The sequence below is a fragment of the Euprymna scolopes genome, chromosome 26, assembly GCF_053919585.1.
Source record: "Euprymna scolopes isolate OS-2025 chromosome 26, ASM5391958v1, whole genome shotgun sequence".
In the NCBI taxonomy this organism is placed as follows: domain Eukaryota; kingdom Metazoa; phylum Mollusca; class Cephalopoda; order Sepiida; family Sepiolidae; genus Euprymna; species Euprymna scolopes.
Window position 1 is genome coordinate 25,839,666 of NC_136507.1, and position 14,531 is coordinate 25,854,196.

General features: G+C 32.4%; 1 protein-coding gene across 1 annotated transcript in view; it reads left to right on the top strand.

The window, feature by feature from the left end:
- The window catches only part of LOC145247803 (sulfhydryl oxidase 2-like), a 272,044-nt gene that overhangs the window by 204,155 nt on the left and 53,358 nt on the right, over positions 1-14,531 (top strand). Inside the window, exons 4-5 of the mRNA XM_080109438.1 lie at positions 1,483-1,573; positions 7,311-7,450. Coding sequence (XP_079965564.1) covers positions 1,483-1,573; positions 7,311-7,450 — 231 coding nt within the window. The remainder of the gene's footprint in view (positions 1-1,482; positions 1,574-7,310; positions 7,451-14,531) is intronic.

Sequence of the window (14,531 nt, forward strand, 5' to 3'; positions counted from 1 at the left end):
GCAACGCATATCCTCAACCCTCCTTTTCTATGTTACTTTCATTTATTATCACATTATCACACGTGGCTTTTAGACTCTTCAACTGGTTGACAGCATAGCGTTTTTATTGTTACTAACTGGACCTATGGAAATTCCACAGCGGCATCAAGACGTGATGAGACAACAACAATTATGGAAGGCAGTAATTACTATTAGGGATACGGTTACCAGGCTTAGCATTCCTATCCCGTTGCAGTTAATCATCTGAAGAAGGCTAGAGGATGAGTTGGTTGAAACGTGGTGAAACAACAACAACTATGAAGATGAGGATAACAGTCCACAAAAAAGAAATATTCAAAAACGGAGTAGTTTTAAAAAAATCGTTACAAATAAATGCACTACTGCAAAACATTGTGTAGGCAATAACTCTTAATATCCCTCCCTTCGTGGTTGGGAAATTGGTGAGAAGGGGTGGGGGGGCATGATTCTCCCGGTTGCAATTTATCTCGGACTTGTAGTCGTTGTGAAGTAGACACCAGCATGTATTGTTGGGGCGATTAATCAGAACTGAGAACCAGAAAAGACCAAGGCTATAGGTAGGAGGAAAACGGTCAGCACATAGTTCTTACATGCTTGCAGTTTTTGGAAAGAAGCTACTGGAATAGGAGCTGCATTTTAATGAGATATCAAAACAGCGAATCGATGGCGACCACTAGACGAACAAAGTAGAACAAAAGGAAGCAGAGAATAGATGCGATAATTTGGAAGAAATGCTATAATAGTATATATTATTTTAATTGGAATTCATTATTAATTTATTTATTACGGACTATTATCCTCATCTCTCTTAGATGTTATTTCACAATGTTTCGGCCAACTATTCCTCTAGCCTTCGTCAGATGGTAACTGCGGCGTGATAGGAACTCCGCATCTCCTTAACTGCATTCTCAGCAATTACTGACATCCATAGTTGTCGTCTCACCACGTTTTGGCCAAGTAAGCTTCTGGCTGGCTTTGGGTAGGATTGAAACCGCTATCTTCAGACAATTCTCACCTGGAACCGTAGAGATTCAACGTCTCTATCCATTGCGCCACAGGCCCTGTTGGCCAAAACATGGTGAGACGACAACAACTATGGAAGGCAGTGATTGCTGAGGATGCAGTTAGGAGATTCAGAATTCCTATGCCGTCACAGTGTCCACCTGAGGAAGGCCAGAGGAATAGTTGGCCGAAACGTCGTGAAACAACGTCTAAAAAGATGAGGATAATAGTCCGCAATGAAATAAATCAATGCTATATTAGTATTTACAGATAAGGCTGAAACTAGCAGCATCACATCTGTGAGAGAGATGCTGCAGAGAAGAAGAAAGGATGGAGTGGAGGTAGGGTCAATCAAATCACAGATGAGGAAGGTGATGAAGAAGGGGAAGCTCACAGATGAAAATCAGTTTCTGTTACCTTGGTTTAACTCTGGCTAAAACTTCTTTGTTTCTTGTCAAACAGGTTCATTCATGACATCCTTAAGCTGCAGACAACATCGCATGATGTCACCGCTGTCATCATCGAAGACAGGACGAGCAGACTTGGAAAAGAGGTAAGCCTCAACAGAAGGACAAACGACAATCCGAGGGGAATTTTCTTTTATACATTTATATATATATTTGTTTCTATTCCGCCATTTTTGTTGTTGTTGTTGTTGTTGTTTTTTGCACACTGATTGTTTTTTTTTTTGTTTTTTTTTTTTGTTTTTTTTGGATTATTTGGATTATTCAAACTACAGTTCTGAACTCGTTATAAAAGTAACTATATAATTTTACTTCAATATAAACGAACAAAACTAACGATATAATTTTTTTTCAATATAAACGAACAAAACTAACGATATAATGTTTTTTCAATATAAACGAACAGAACTAACCATATAATGCTATTTCAATATAAACGAAAAGAACTTTATAACTTTAATTCAATATGAAAAAAAAAAACAGAAGTAACTATATAATTTTATTTCAAGATACACAAAATGGATGTATAGAACTATATAATTTTAGTTGAAACTGACGAAAGGAACTGCATAATTTTATTTCAATGTGAACAAAAACAACAGAACTAACTAACTAACTAACTAACTATATATATATATATATATATATATATATATATAAAGGAAATGGGTATAAAAATTATATTATAATTTTATATATATAAAAGACAGACATAAGTCACTATATAATATTATTTCAATATGAATGAAACATAGATAACCATATAAATCTATGTCAATATAAATGAAACAGACATATGTAGCAGTATAACTTTATTTCAACATAAACGAAATGGGCATCGCTATAAACAAAACGAACATTAGTAACTATATAATTTAATTCCAATATGAACGAAATAGACAAAGGTAACTATATAATTTAATTTCAACATGAAAAAAATAGACAAAGTTAACTATATAATTTAATTTCAACGTGAACAAAATAGACAAAAGTAACTATATAATTTAATTTCAACATGAACAAAATAGACAAAAGTAACTATATAATTTAATTTCAACATGAACGAAATAGATATAAGTAACTATATAATTTAATTTCAACATGAACGAAATAGAAACGAGTAACTATATAATTTAATTTCAACATGAACGAAACGAATATTATTAACTATATAATTTAATTTCAACATAAACGAAATAAATAGAAAAAGGAGTGTATATCTCCGAAATATATCTCTTTAAAAATAAACATTCGTTTATTTTATAAAGGTTAAAAAAATCGCGTTGTTATTTGGCTTTAAAGTGTTAAATGTAACACGTCTCTTATTTGATTTTAAAATTTAACTCAACGCCTTTAATGGATAAACCTACCCAGATATATATATATAATATATATATATATATATATATATATATATATATATATATATATATATATATATATATATATAAACATTTTTGCATCAACCTAATATATAAATTAAATGGACATAGCCTACCATATCATTTTATGGCAATATAAAAAATGGACAAAAGGAATTATAATATATATATATATATATATATATATATATATATATATATATATATATATATATATATATATATATATAATTTCAACATAAACCTATCAGACTAATAGGATAGCGGCTTAGACTGGAATTGCTTTCAAAATTCGCGTTAGACGAATGCCATGTTTTCAGCTTTCCAAATTACATAAAAACCGCAATATTTTGACCTTTTCTTAATCGTGTGGGCATATTGCACATTTGAAATAAAAATGGAAACGAAATAAAATTTATATCCAAATGTTTATCAAATAAAACTTTCCGCTTTCGAATTGCACACAAAACGTTTACGTATCAGCAAAATCACAAACCGCAGAAAAAATATATAATTACTCGCGACGGCCGCTGTTTCCACAAAGCAAATTAGTCTAGACACTATTGTAATACAGATTTCTCCAACAACCAGGATCGCAGAGAAAGATTAGCAAATATACGACAGCATAAAACAAATTGTGCGTTCACTCTTTTTGCTGAGTTTTCTCCTCATCTTCACACTTGTTACTTCAATACGTTGCGGCCAACTCATCCTATGGCCTTCTTCAGGTGATTAACCACGTTGGGATAGGAATGCTGAGTCTTTGTAACTTATCCCCAGTAATTACTGCCTTTTGTAGTTGTTGTCTCATCACGTTCTAGGCCAACTAATCCTCTGGCCTGCTTTGGGTAGGATTGAAATTGCTATCTTCAGACAATGCCCACCTGCAACCGTAGAGACTCAACACTTCTATCCACTGTGCCGCGAGCTCCGATGATGAGTTGGCCGAAATAAGGATGAGGATAACAGTTCGCAAAAGAATGAACGCACAAATTATGAAGCCTAATCTCAAAAGAATTCCAAAAATAAAAATATAAAAAATAAAAACATAAACAATAAAAACATGAAAACATAAAAATAAAAATATAAAAAATCAAAAATAATGAAAAAAATAAAAACATAAAAAAATAATGAAAATAAAATAAAAACAGAAATTAAAAATGTAAAAAATAAAAACAGAAAAAATAAAAACATGAAAACATAAAAATAAAAATATAAAAAATAAAAATATAAAAAATAAAAAATGAATATAAAAATAACATAAAAAAATAAAAACATAAAAAATGAAAACATAAAAATAAAAATATAAAAAAAGAAAACAAAAATAAAAATATAAAAAATTAAAGCATAAAAATAAAAATATAAAAAATGAAAACAAAAATAAAAATATAAAAAATAAAAACATAAAATAAAAATTAATGAAACAAATTAATGCATAGAAATTCGTAGGGAAAGCGACGCTATTAACCATTGGCAACCCTGAAATTAAATTCCTTGGCCTTTTGACTAAGGGCAAGGTGTAGTATCTGTCCTTGTGTTGCACTTGGTCTATTCTGTCTTCGGTCAGAGAACGATTCCTTCTAGACTGTTCCAATCCATAGTATCCCCTCTTTTTTTTTTTTTTTTTTTTTTTGGAGAGCTTTATTTTTACCACATTGGAAACCGACCTTGAACTTTGTCCTTGCGAGAAAGCAAGTAAATAAGAATGGCGTTGGAGTCAGAATAGAATATTTGCAATATTAGAAGCAATGTAGGCATATTCAGTTTCCGGTGAAAGTATGTTGAAAAGATTTCTTTTCTATTTGCTCTTTTGTTTTTTCCGTGAACATAATGGAAATGAAAGATGATTTATCTCTATCTGTACTCCTATATATATATATATATATATATATATATATATATATTTTACCACTTATGCATGACAGTTACATGAGGCGAATGTTTGTATTTTAGTTTCAAGAACCACCGACAGATGTCGCTTGTCAGGGATCGATAACTATTTCTTTTCTAAAAATTAGCGCAAACTTAAATTATTTTTATACAATCTTTCTGTACAAAAACAACAACAACAACAACAAAATTATATTTAAACCTCTATAAATGTTTCAGGTTTTTAAAATCATATTTTGCTATATATTTATACAACCTTACCGAAAAAAAAAAGAAAAATAATTCTAAAAACAATCTATAAACATTTCATGTTTTTATATTTATTATTTAATTTTCAATTATGAATCATTCATTGAAAACAAAATGATATCAATGCATTAAAATTATATTTTGATACATTTTTTTTTTCAATAAATGTTTCGATTTTCATATTTTTGTGTTATTTATTTTGTTATATATTTTTGCATTATCGTAAACACTTGTTTATATTTGAGGTTCATATAATGGCCGCTAGATGGCAGTTCTCTTTCTAAGAACAGGGGTCGATAACTCGTTTCTAATACCAATATATAACTGTAATACAGAAGTGCCTTTTTTGTGTATGGATAATCATATTAAAACCCCTTTTTCTATTTTAAATAAAATACACCTTTCTTATATAGGGATCGTGGAATTGCATTAATCTGCAAAAGATCTAGCTAATTTGCATATTATTTTAAGCATTCGTTTTAATTAATTCCATATTAGTTCTTTTTTTTTTTTTTTTTTTTTCAGTTTTCTTATGGGATGATCACCTTTAGTTAACTATTACGTGTAATTATATCCATGCAGATATTCTACATGATTTATACTTGTGTAATATTTGCGTAAAAAGGTTATAGTAAACACAAACCTCGTTCTATATATATTTATGTATGTGTATATATATTTGTTTAAAAAATTTGGCCTACCAAACTCCTTTGTCAATTTTTGGTCTCTAGATATGAAACTTAATTCAAACACATGTGAAACTTTACATCGGTACAAAAGTGGGGAAATTAAAAAAAAAAAAATGGAGTTTGCCAGGTGAAGGTCAAACGACGGCATTACGAATATGCATGCATAACGTAATAGCTATTGGTTCATGTTTTAATTTTTAGCCTTGCAGCGAACATGTCTTCATAGATCAGGCATTTTTTTTTTTTACACGGTGGTCACCACTTATCAAGGCCCGGAAGCCACTCAGGGATAAGGGTTATTGCAAGTACAGTACGTTAGTGTGGAGATTTAATGAAGTGTTTACTTAAGGGAGCGGTTCATTAGGAATTTGTTAACGTTGGACTTGAAGACACCCAGGTTGTAGTCAGGTGGGAAGCAGGCAGTAAATCGTAAGCTAAACATTTTGGTTTCCAGTCTCAGTGGTGGCGCACGAGTCATTTATTTATTTTTTTTAACTTTTTAAACCATTACTATATATTCGGTCCAATATTCAGTATAATAAATACGAAATCTGCATTAATGAAAATATCATATTTATGCGTATTTTACAACTGGGCAGTGCCGGGCGGCCTGTTCGTTTTTATAGAAAAGGCACTTTGTGTGTCTGCATGTCAGTTCATGCCCTTTCAACTCCGAAATGGTTGGGTCGATTTTTAAAAAAATTCATACAAATGTATTTTGCGTGTCTGGGAGTGTTCTTAGGTTTTGTATCAGAATGTCCCCGATAAGGATCAACAATCGATGATCGAACGAAATCCGATTAAAGACAGTACAGTCAGATTTTGATCAAAAGTTAACACCAATTAGAGCCTAAAATCACGAGGGCATTTGAGAAGCTTTATCACCGCACAAGCAGAAAAGCCCAGCGTATAAAATCAACAGTAGGTTCTTTGGTAAGACAAGGGTGCGTTGGAGATGAATGTTTCTGTTTGAAGCAAAATTGAACCATGATACGTGTCTTTTGCATTTTAAACTTGAATTCAAGCTATTATATAAAATAATTTAATATAATCAGCAGTAAGTTCTCTACAGTGCAATGTATACTATAATGTATTGTAGATTGTCAGTGCGGGGAAGAATGTGAAGGTTCTTCCTGGTGCACTGCAATAGGTCCCAGACTAGAGTAGGCAATCAATCGATTTAATTGAAAAATGGGCGATTTCACCTAATTCAACGACGATAAAAGAATTGGAAGCGTGGGGACATTCATTGATGGCCATTCAATCCTGAGAAACGTCGCGTCTCCCTGTTAGTATAAAAAATATTTTACAAATAAAAATGGACGATTTTGCCTTCGAATTAAATCTGAAATCGATTAAATACTTGAATGTCAACGAAAGAAAATGTGTAGTTGTTAATGGCGGACACTGTAAAAATATAATTCCTTTTTCTGATCACAAAGTTGATTTCCAAATTCTTAACTATATATTCTAATATTGATTTTGTGAAATTTGTCCCATCTTCTCCAGTCCCGTCTCCAAATTTTCCATCAGCAGAATTAATCTTTGTGTATGCGTTTATTTCGCTCGGTGCTATAGTTTCTATTCATTCCTGTTTGTTTTTATTTCTTCCGCAGTTAATTCTTGATCTGTGCAAATATTCGCGGATTCTCGTCCGGAGAATGCTTTCGACAAGAGCCATTGAAAAATATCAAATAAAAGAGTTTCCATCTTTGTATTTAATCGAAGAAGATCGACAAATGAAGAAAGTTACAGTGTAAGTACAATTTCGGTTTTCTTCCTTTTTTTCACGGTGTTTCTTTTTTTCACGGTGTTTCTTTTTTTCACGGTGTTTCTTTTTTTCACTGTGTTTCTTTTTTTCACTGTGTTCTTTTTTCACTGTGTCCTTTTTTTCACCGTGTTTCTTTTTTTTTTCACTGTGTTCTTTTTTCACTGTGTTCTTTTTTTCACTGTGTTTCTTTTTTTCACCGGGTTCCTTTTTTTCACTGTGTTTCTTTTTTTCTCCCGTGTTTCTTTTTTTCTCCCGTGTTTCTTTTTTCTTTCACCGTGTTTCTTTTTTTCGCCATGTTTCTTTTTTTCACCGTGTGTCTTTTTTTTTTCACTGTGTTTCTTTTTTTTTTTCTGTTTCTTTTCCTCCGTGATTCTTCTTTTCTCGCACTTCTTTTTTCACCGTGTTTCGGATATATTATTATAGAGTAAATGTCCTATCGATTTTTATATATTATAAAGTTTCGATTTCAAAAATAAAAAAGATATATCCATATGACTTGGGTGCATCAGTTTGAATCGAAACTGAAACCAAAACTTACGAAAAAAAAATATATGCATATATTTATAACCTGACTTTCTTTAGTTATAATCAAAACGAAAACTTATCAATAATTCTTGAGGAAATTATTTATAAAAAAATTAGATTACTGGACTGCCATCAGTTATAACCGAAACCAAAACTCATGAAGAATTCTTGGTAAAATTATTTATAAAGAAAGTAAATGATTTGAGTGCTATCAGCTATAATCGAAACTAAAACTTGTGAAGAATTTTTGGTAAAAATATTTATTACAAGAAATGGGAGTTTGTAACAATTAAATGACAGTCATTCGGATGTAAGTGTGACACAAAATATATAACACACGCTATCCTACTTTATATATAAATTATCATTCATCATCTAAAAATTTTGGTATATTTAATTATCTCTTATGTATATATTACAATAGTCAAATGCGACCATGAGAAGTAATATGGTTAAGCTTAAACATGAAAAAGTAAAGGACTAGTTGTTAAAACTGGAAAAGAAAAGGACAAGATATTCTCGTAAAAAATATAAGTTTATAACTTAAAATATTGCAGTATTAAGAATTGATTATATAATGTTAAATTGAATTTAAAAAAATTAAATGCTGCAGTATTTTAAGTCATTACTTTATTATATTTTTTTACTAGAATATCTTGTCCTTTACTTTTCTCTGTTTAAGCTTAACCATATTATTTTTCATGCTCGCATTCTTCTATTGTAATTCATGATTTTTCCAGGCTTCCAATAAGTTCCCTTGTTCTTGTTTATTTTCAGTCTTATTTCATTGCCTCCACAAACATAGCATACACATATGTAATAACAATTTATGGCTTCAATACCCCCTCATTATCTCCCTTACATTCTGTCTGTTTCACTTGTTACTTCTCTTTTTACGCGACAGCAGTTAATTAGTAGCAGCACTAGTTGCTGAAGCGACGTGGTTGTTATGGAAACCAATCACAAAAAACGTCACTCACTTCCTTACGATTTTGAACATCAGTAAATTCATAACTTTTGTTTTACTGAACGAAAATTGAAAATATTTTTTTTTCACAATATAACTGAGAAGGTGATCTATAAACTGTAATAATTGTTTGAAATTTGGTCGAAAAGTGAATGAGCGGTTAAGCTTTAAAGCAGTTCTGACTAAAACTGCCACTTAACCATATGTTTGAATGATATATACATATATATATATATATATATATATCTCTACTATCATATAATAGTCATTTTGTGTGTGAATTTTTTGGAACCTATCTTTTGCAAATTTCTCAATAAAAACACATTCTATCATTCCTCTACGCATATGAAACCCTATGCATCTATTGTTGTGAAAATTACAACAAATAGGCGAATAATAATCCAAATAATTAATCCTCATCTAAAAAAAAAAGTGTGCATTCTTCACTTCCACTTTTGGATTTTTTTTTCCAACGTAAAATTTCCATTAAGAGAATTCCAAATTTTAAATTCTAATGTTGAAGAATTGGCAACTTATATTTGACACTTCGAATTTGCTGAAAATTGAACCTTTTTCTTTCTCTCTTTTATGGAAATTCGATCTGCATTCACCATGTACAGGTTTAAAAAGGCAACAGAAATTAATGCATCCAGAATGCATTAAAAATGAACTTGGCTGCAAGGACGAATTTTTCGGATATTATTTCCTGCTTGGGAAAGCGGCAACTCAAGACGTGCATCTAAAACCCACTGACGTTTTTTTGTTTTTTTTTTATTAATTTAAAAAAAGAAAACTTGAGCGTCAACAATTTTATCCTATTATATAACATGTAATCATATCTCAACTTATATATAAAACACACTTTGTCTATATGTTTGTGAGTGTGTTCCCTATGAACTCGAAACGGCTGGGCCGATTTTTTTGAAATTTCACATAAATGTACCTTATGTATCTTAGACTGTTCTAAGATAGGTTTTGTATCCGCATGTCTTCAGCAAATATCGAAACTCTATAATCGAGAAAAAAAATCTTGATTAAAGAAGGAATAGTGTTATTTGGACCAAAGGTAACACCCTTAAACAACTTAACATCACAAGTGTACGTGAGAAGTTCTATCACCGCATAAGTAGAAGAGCCTGGCATATAAATCAACAGTAGGTTCTTCAATAAAATAGAGGCGCGTTCGAAATGAATGTTTCTTTTAGAGAACAACTGAACCATAATACTTGATTTTTGCATTTTAAACTTCAATTCAAGTTATTATATATAAAAATAATTTAATAAAATCTAGAATGCAATGTAGACTAAAATCGTATTTGGATTCACGGACTACTGTTCTCATCTTTAGAGTGATTTTCACAAGATTTCGGTCGATATAACCTCCGACCTTCTTCAGGTGTATCTTGTCGAACTCGGGAATTTAGACGGAATTCCGAGCGGAACCTTTTATTTACTTCACGGGGGTAGCATGCTCTTGTTCCTTCAGCCATGACTGGACAGAGGTTCTAAGTAATTCGCAATTGTATTTTTCAATCGCCCACACTGAGGATTGAACCTTCAACGTTCAGGAGAATACCACTTTTACAATTGATTTTTCCAAGTACTCTAACCAGTGCGTCACGGGTCCTTGCGAGTTCCCGAGTTCGACAGAAACATTCCAGAGTTTGAAAAGATACACCTGAAGAAGGTCGGCGGTTACATCGACCGAAACGTTGTGAAAATCACACTCAAGATGAAAACAGTAGTCCGATGAGTAATAATATGAAGAATCAATCCTCATCTCAAAAATTCAGAAACATCGTATTGCACCACGGTGATTCTTCGACTCGAGCAGGCAATCAAGTGATTTGGTTGGAAAATGGGTTATTTCATCGATTTCAATGACAAAAATATGAGAAATGCGCGACAGTCATTGGTACTCATTCGATCTGGTACAACGTTGTGTATCATTTCTTCCATTTATAAAATTATGAAACAACTTCGTGTATAAGTGTTTCTCGCTTCAAGGTAACTTTCGTAAGTACAGCTTAAATTCTAAGACTGGCAAAACTATGCAAGTTATGAAAGTATATATATATATATATATATATATATATATATATATATATATATATATAACTCTTTCCTTATAATGAGAAATCACCTATGTCTGCTCAATATTACTATAATTCACGTGTCATCAACATGCGCAATTTGCACGTTTTTGAAACCGTTTCTGATGACCAGGAAATTTCCCATTTTCCTTGTTTTATAAAGGAATTTAACCTACTTATGTAATTCATATAACCCATATTTTATTATGCATACTTTCTAACAATGTGAATAGTTTCCAGCCAAATTTGTATTTATTAAATATTTTAAAAGAATCAACAATTTATTGGACATTCCATTTAAAACTTATTGTTCTTTAAAACTTATCTACAGGGTTCGATTCCCGTTTTATCTTATTTCATTTTCATTTAACTAATTCTCTTTATTTTTGCTTACATGAAAAGGGGACAAGCCTTTTCATCTAACACATACAAGAGTGCTCAATACCGAAGTCGGGCAAGATTTACTTTTTATTTGTTTTACATAAGTATGTGTATGTTTCTACACATTCATGAGCATATTTCAGTGCGTCAGTTAGAAGTGTCATGATAACTAGGAACCTCTTCAGGCGATTCTGCTTCTACAAATGCAGAGTCTGTAATGAAAATCGTTTTCCTTATAGACTCTACTTTTGCATAAGCAATATCACTTTAAAAGGTCTCTAATTATTTGTAACTGGCTAACCGAAACATGCTCATGAAAGTGTAGCAACGGATAAATGCTTATGTAAACAAATATATATATTTGACTTGTAAATTCAAAATGGCATAATAAAAGATAAAATAAAAAGTAATTGCAACTTCTCTTCCAATTTTCAGATTTTGTAATCATGCCCAAAATGCATTTTGTTTTCTTTTGATGGATTGATAGTTGCTATTTCTTCTGAGGAGTTAAGGGCAGAATAGATTCATTGATATCATAATTAAATGAATAGCTTTTCGCTACGAAACAGTTGCTGCCAAGAAATTGTGAATGTCAACATAGTTAAAGGAATAAATTATAAGATGGTCAACATCATGAAATTTGGAATATAGACTTTTGTCATTTATTTGTTTTATGCTCTGTAATTACATTGAGCTTCATAAATTCGATGCCTTCATTAAGGCTCAAGACAAAGGATACATCCTGTAGAGGCAGCTGTACGTGTAATTGTGAGGCAAGGGTTCAACAATCTCTAACCACACCTCTCCATAATCGGCACTGTTTGAGTCCAGTGGCAAAAAGTCCAGGACGACTGGAAAAAATGCCGAGATAAGCGGAGAGCACATACAACACCTGGAAATCCCAGATGGTCACCCATTTAGTACTGACCAGGTTTAACGTTGCTTAATCCAGTGGGAATCGGTGTGTCAATGTGATTATGCCGTATTCATAAATTAATCTATATATATATATATATAAAAGCGAAAATGTGTGTATGTATGTATGTATGTATGTCTGCAAAAGGCTTTTTTTCAAGGCCTTCTCGGGGGCGGGGGCGCTCATTCTTAAAACTTTTTACATCACGTCTAAATGATAATAACTATGACTTAAGAACGGGGGTCGCATGTGTACTTAATTTGCCCAACTTTTACCCGCTCGCTGCGTCTTCGAAAAGCAAATGATGGAGCGGGGAAAACAGTAACTGACTTGCAGTGCAAAACTAGGTCAAACATCACACCACTTCCTCACACCTGTATATTTCACTTTATAATCCTTAACTGAATACGCTTATCGGTTCCTCTCCCCTCTTGGCCGAGATGGTTAGGTGACTGGCTTTTTTTTTTCACCTTCACGGCTTCGGGGTTCAATCCTACCTTCCGACTAAAACATTTTTTTTTTTTTACACCTCCAAACACCCGGTCAACGTGTTTCTTCTTTTTAACACACACACCTCCAAACACCCAGGCAACGCCGGTTACCTCCCTCCCCCGCTAGTGATTTATGAAAGGGATGTAATTGAAAAAAACACACTCACACTTACACACACATATATATATATATATATATATATATATGTTATTTTATTTGTTTTTGTTTTTTGCGATACATTTTGAATGAATTCAGTTGTTTATACGAAAGGGCATTTTTATCTTAATGCGAGTTGGGAATAATTTTCCCTCTGACCAATATGGTACTCCCAAATGGGGAGCGGCATTTATATTGTTTTTTAAAATATAATTATCCACTGACACGTGTTTCGTCGTCTACAACTAATCAGAGTGGCATGAGGTCCCGATTTTGAATTTCGCTAGATTCAGCCACTCTGATGAGTCGTGGATGACGAAACACGTGTCAGTGGATAATTATATTTTAAAAACTATATATATATATATATATATATATATATATATATATATATATATATTTTTACAAGGTGGGCACCACTTATCAAGGCCCGGAAGCCACTCAGGGATAAGGGTTATTGTAAGTACAGTACGTTAGTGTGGATATTTAAAGTGTCGACTTAAGGGGGCGGTTCATCAGGAATTTGTTTACGTTGGACTTGAAGACATCCAAGTTGTAGTCAGGAGGGAAGCAGGCAGACATAACAGAGTTCCACAGGCGTGCAGTTCTAAGAAAGAAGCTTTGTTCATGGAATCTACGTTTCTTTTAGGCATAGATAAAGAGTGGGGAAAGTTTTTGACAGTGGCTTCAGCTAGACGGGTGTTTTTTTGTAAAAGATTGGCGAGGGGGGGGACCAGAGATTGGAGTTCAGACGAGCACCTGCCATGGAAATAACGATAAAACAAAGATAGGCTTGCAACGTCTCTTCTGTGGGAGAGAGTGTCTGCAGGGAAGAGAAAAGGGCACCCCCCACTAAGCCACGAAGTCTATTTTGTACTCTGTCAAGGCAGGATAGGCTGTTTTTAGCAGCTCCTGCCCATATATATATATATATATATATATATATATATAATGTCAAGAATCTGAATTGACCCTCATTCATAACTACCCATTGTTTGTTTTCGATTACCATTTATAAAGATTGTTGCATGTAACTTTTTCCTGTTAGCTTTTATTGATTATCTGGTTCATAATGCTCAACAAGATTTTCCCTAAAGCTGTCGATTTCGTACGCATTCAATTATCAAATCTTAAATTGTAATTGGAAGTTTACTTATATTTCGTTCTGTTTAAGAGTTTTAGAATTATTAAAGCTTATTCAGTGACACTATGATTGGGATTTCTTTTGTTGGTTTGTCAATTTATAGCAATTGAAACTACTGGGCTGACATCCAACAAATCGGACCGTTGTGATGCTGCTTGCTGAGTTTTGAATACGTAACGAGAATTACTGCGTGTTACGTTATTACTATTTAGTTTTTATTTGCTTTTTTTATTGTTTTCTTACTCCATCCTTTTTTTTTCTCTTTCTCTTTCCCCTCTCTTTTGTTGCCTCTCTTTTTTCTTTTTCACTCTCCATCGATCTCCCTCCCTCCTCGATCGATCCCCCTCCCTCCATGTTTTTACCCTCCTCTCCATCTTTTTTTCCTCCTTCCA